The following is a 4619-nucleotide window of genomic DNA, read 5'->3' on the forward strand; positions in this document are numbered from 1 at the left end:
CGGATGCAGCTGTATGTGTTTACCAGGTACAGCATCATGTATTGAAGTATGTATAGATTGTGAAATGACTAAATCTAGCTAATTAACAAATGATCATGGGTTTTTAAAGTTGATATGAAATTCACTTAACATAAAGTTAGCCATCTTAAAATATTCAGCACCATCCTAGTGTTGTGTAATCACCTACCTATATGAAGTTCCCAAACATTTGCTTTACCCCAAAGGAAATCCCGTGCTTATTAAGGAGGCACTTCCCATTGCCTTCCCGGTATCAGCTCCTGGTAATCACTAATTTGCTTTCTGTCTTCTGAATTTGCCGTTTCTGGATATTTCACAAAAGTGGAATCATATAATATGTGACTCTTTTTTTGTACAGCTTTTTTCAGTTGGTGTAATGTAGTCAAGATTCATACACATTGTGGTATATATCAGGACCTCATTCCTTTTTAATGGCTGAATGATATTCCATTGTGTGGATATTCCACAGTTTGTCCATCCATAGGTGGACATTTGGGTTGTTTTTTCCTTCTGGCTCTTGTGAATAATGTTGCCATAGACTTGGGTATCCCTGTTTTCAGATCAGTTCATGGGTTTTGTGTGAGGAATGAATACAGGCTTACCATCTAGTGGAGGCACAAGAATTGTTAGAATTTGATGCTTTTAATATTTTCCCAAAGATTTGAAAGGAGCACTCCACTCTTAAAATCCCTTAAACATCAGATCTTCCTGTCTCCCCACTGTGGGCTTATAGTTTAGGTCTCTCTTTGTTCCTGGCTTGCTGTCATGGACGGTGTGGAAGTAGGAAAGCAAGGAGAGTGGAGAAGGCGGAGGAGAGGTTGGAGGACAGGAGGATGGGAGTAGGGGGTGGGGCAGCCCGTGGGACAAGGTGAAGGGGCAGCAGGTGCTCCTGGAAGGAGCAAGCCTCGGAGGGGGTTCAGAGGATGAAGAGGGCATGCTGCCCACCCACCGCAGGTCCTGCCTCTGCAGCCTGGAAGTTGGGAAGGCTGGAACAAGCTCCACGGACAGAATATGGCCAGGGCGAGGACATGGCGTCTGGAGGGTGGGTGGGGAGCAGGAAGCAGCGAGATGAGTGTGGGGGGGGTGGTCTTGTAAGGGAACCAGAATCTGGTGGTGGATGAGGAATTCTGTGGGCGTGGAGTTAGGATGGGAAGCCGGGGACAAGCTCTAGGGATGTCAGTCCGAGGTCAGCTGAAAAAATGGTACGAGACAAAGCCAGTGTTGAGAAGGTTCATGCCGCCAGTGGGGCGACTGCGAGGGCAGCAGATGTCCAGGTGGGACAGGAACGTTCACCTGCCGTGGATGGAGATGGGGTCTGTAGGGGCAGTGGGCGCCACCCTCTGGAATTCCAGGGAATCTCTGCTTCGGTGCGGGACAAAGCAAAGGGAGACCCTGCGTAGCTTTAGCCGAACAATTTCTTACAAATATGGAGTAAAGCAGCTGGAACTCCGGTGGGCTGGCCCAGAGTCCAAGAAAACTGAGTGAAGCACTCCCATCTTTAGCGACATGATGGAAATCAGGAGGGAGGGCAAGAAGAAGGGATCCTGTTCATTAGCTGGAAGGAGGCTACTGGAAATGGGGTGAGTTCAGTGTGTGCTCCTCTGTATTGTCTAGTCGAGCCTCAGTTTTCGGTTTGAGATTCCCTTTCCTGAAAGTTAGATACTGACTACTTTATAGGGAGACCTTTCAGGTTGTGATAGGAAAACAGTTAGTACAGGGGAGGGCACAATTCCAAGGGCGGCCATCTTTGATAAAAACAATTCTGTCCTTATGAGGTCCTCAAGGGAAGTGCCAGAATTTGGACAGCGAGGGAGCCATTAAGTCAAGGGTAGAACCATTCGAGCACCATTTATTTTCTTGTGTGCACTGAATGCCATTCTTCCTACCCTCTTGATCCTTTTATTTGGAGCTCAAAGTAAAGTAGCTTCTAGAATCTTCCATCCACTGGATGAGTGGACTCATGGAGATTACTGGTTTTTGGAGTTGGAATGAGATTTAAAGATCATCTAAGCCAACTGAGAAGGAGACAGTGGAAGCTTTGAGATCGGCTCTGATGTCATGGGGTGGGTTGGGATGGCAGTGAAGAGGTGGGACTGGAACCTGAGTCCCCAGGCTCCCAGTGCCCAGTGCTCTTTCCACCACTGTGGAAGTTCTGAGAACTGAAAGGAGGAATCAGTTCACCACACCATCCTTCTCTCCTGTTCTGAAAACTTAAATCACAAAAGCCAAGCTGGAGAGAACGATATCTTATTGTATGTGTGTCAGCTGAGAGATAGTAAATATAGATTTTTTTTGTTGATAAACCTTTATTTATTTATTTATATGTGGTGCTAAGAATTGAACCCAGTGCCTCACACACGCCAGGCAAGTGCGCTACCACTGAGCCCCAGCCCCAGCCCCTGTTTAAAATTTTTCTGTCTTAAGAACCCTGTTGCTGGGTGTGGTGGTGCATGCCCATAATCCCAGCAGCTTGGGAGGCTGAGACAGGACGATCATGAGTTCAAAGTCACACTCAACAAAAGCAAGGTGCTAAGCAACTTAGTGAGACCCTGTCTCTAAATAAAATACAAAATAGGGCTGGGGATGTGGCCCCGAGTTTACTCCCTGGGACCCCCTCCCCCCCAAAAAAAGAACCTTGTTAATGGACACATACCTGCTAATCAAGGAGAACACACTGATTGCTGGTAAGAATCATCAGGGCCCTAGTGTTGAGAATCTCAATGAAGACAGAAACAATGAAAACCAGTGTTTAGACCAAAGAGGAGACTCTTAATTAAACGTGGAGTGAGGGAATATGGAGAAGTCTAAATAAAATGACATAGGATACATCATTATTGTTTCTAAAAGAGGGTGTGGAGAACTTGGACTTTTTATGGAGGGAGGAGGGCTTCAGAATAAGAAAATGGCTTTGTATTCATTGTTGAGCTGGGGAAAGCAGATGGCCTCAGGACAAGGTCAGTAAGTAATAAATATGCCAGGCACACAGTCAGCTTGGTTAAAAATTGGAAATTCTGGGAGGAGGTTTGAGACTATTCCTGGGAGATCTGATGGCAAAGTGAGCTGTAAATTTCCTTCTCAGCAAGGCTGCTATCTCCTGTTCAGCCAGAGGCAGGTGGTGCGGCCAGAGCTCTGCTAATGTGCTGTGAACTCTCCTCTCAGATGGCAGGGACAGCACGCCATGACCGGGAGATGGCCATCCAGTCCAAGAAGAAACTCACCACGGCCACGGATCCCATTGAGAGACTCCGACTGCAGTGCCTGGCCAGGGGCTCTGCAGGTATCAAAGGACTTGGCAGGTAGGATGCAGGAGTAGAGAGGCTGGTGGTGGGGGGGTCCAGGTAAGGCTAGAAGTGGCTTCGTGATCTTGGGCCGAGTCATTCCCTTACTTGTGAAATGCAGAGTTTGGAAGAGTTGATCTCTCAGGTCTCTTGTGACCATTTTCAGTTCTTAATCCCAGATTCAGCAAGGCCCAGGTGTGGCTGAAAGAGGGCAGGGCTCCCGAGGTAAGGGGAGAGGCACAGCCAGGTAGCACAGACTCCTAGCAGGACAATGAGACAGGAGCTCCCAGAAGCTGAGATAGTACAGGCTGGGTTGGAAGAGGAAGAAAAGAACAGTGGTTTGGCAGTGATTATAGAATTTGGGGTTCTGTCCTCAGGCAGTCTTGTCTTTCTCATCGCTAGTGGCACTGGGATTGCCTGTGGGATAACTGACAGGTCACTGCCATGGGTGTCTCTGTCTTGATAGAGCCAATCCTCACACCCTCTGGTAGTGTGCCACCCTCAGGGCTGAGAAACCCAAGGACAAAAGGAGACTGTGAGCCCCTAAGGGCAGACCCTGTGCATTATAACAAACGACACTGAGAGTCTGCTGTGGGCCAGACATTGAGCACACCTTGGAGGATTCCCAGAGAACTAGGCCTCTCCAGCTCCCATGGAGGGATGAGACTTTGAAGAGTCATGTAAATGGGGCCCTTGGTGGTAGGAGCAGTTGTATGTTGGAGAAGTACAGAAAGTCAGTGGGAGAGACACCCAACTCTGCATCCAGAGGTTGTGGAAGGCTTTAGGTCCATCTGATATCACCTTAAACCATCCCAGGTATCAGACTTGGAGCTCTGTCAGAGGCCCAGGCTGCAGGTGTGTGAAGCCTGGTGACCACATGGTCACAGTCCAAAGGCAAGTCCTCTTCCTTCAGTACCATCTCTTCAACCTCTTCCTCTTTCAGCTGGCGTCTCCCTCTTTCTCAGAGCAGTCTCCTTAGGAACCCTGCTTTTCCCTCCACTTCCTGGTCCATTCAGTCCACTCCTTCCTGCTGATGGCGCCCTCTCCACTTGTTGGTGCCATTACACCCTGCACTTTCTTCAGCCCTTCACTGTGAATAGATGTTACCTCATCCCTGGCCTCTCTTACTGGCCTCTGCCTTCTCTAAGTCTCTCCTCAACTCAGTGGAGGCAGCTCCTTCCCTCCACCCTGCACTAGGGTCTGTTGACAGGTAGACACTTTCCTTCACTCTGATCCCAGATCCCAGGAAATATTCCCTCCCTTGGCTCATTCCCCCCCTTACCCCCCCCCCACCCCAATCAAAACACAAAAAAAAACAAAAAA

At 48.5% G+C, this 4619-nt stretch overlaps 1 protein-coding gene across 5 annotated transcripts in view; it reads left to right on the plus strand.

Annotated features, from left to right (window-relative positions):
• Positions 1–4619, plus strand: part of Capsl (calcyphosine like) — a 27022-nt gene that overhangs the window by 14048 nt on the left and 8355 nt on the right. For all 5 annotated transcript variants that reach the window (XR_007347477.1, XM_048802895.1, XM_048802896.1 and 2 more), the window contains exon 2: positions 3178–3314. Coding sequence is in view for 4 of the 5 variants with exons in the window: in XM_048802895.1 (XP_048658852.1) it covers positions 3178–3314 (137 nt within the window). In the remaining variant the exon portion in view is untranslated. The remainder of the gene's footprint in view (positions 1–3177; positions 3315–4619) is intronic.

The sequence above is a fragment of the Marmota marmota genome, unplaced genomic scaffold (assembly GCF_001458135.2).
Source record: "Marmota marmota marmota unplaced genomic scaffold, marMar, whole genome shotgun sequence".
In the NCBI taxonomy this organism is placed as follows: domain Eukaryota; kingdom Metazoa; phylum Chordata; class Mammalia; order Rodentia; family Sciuridae; genus Marmota; species Marmota marmota.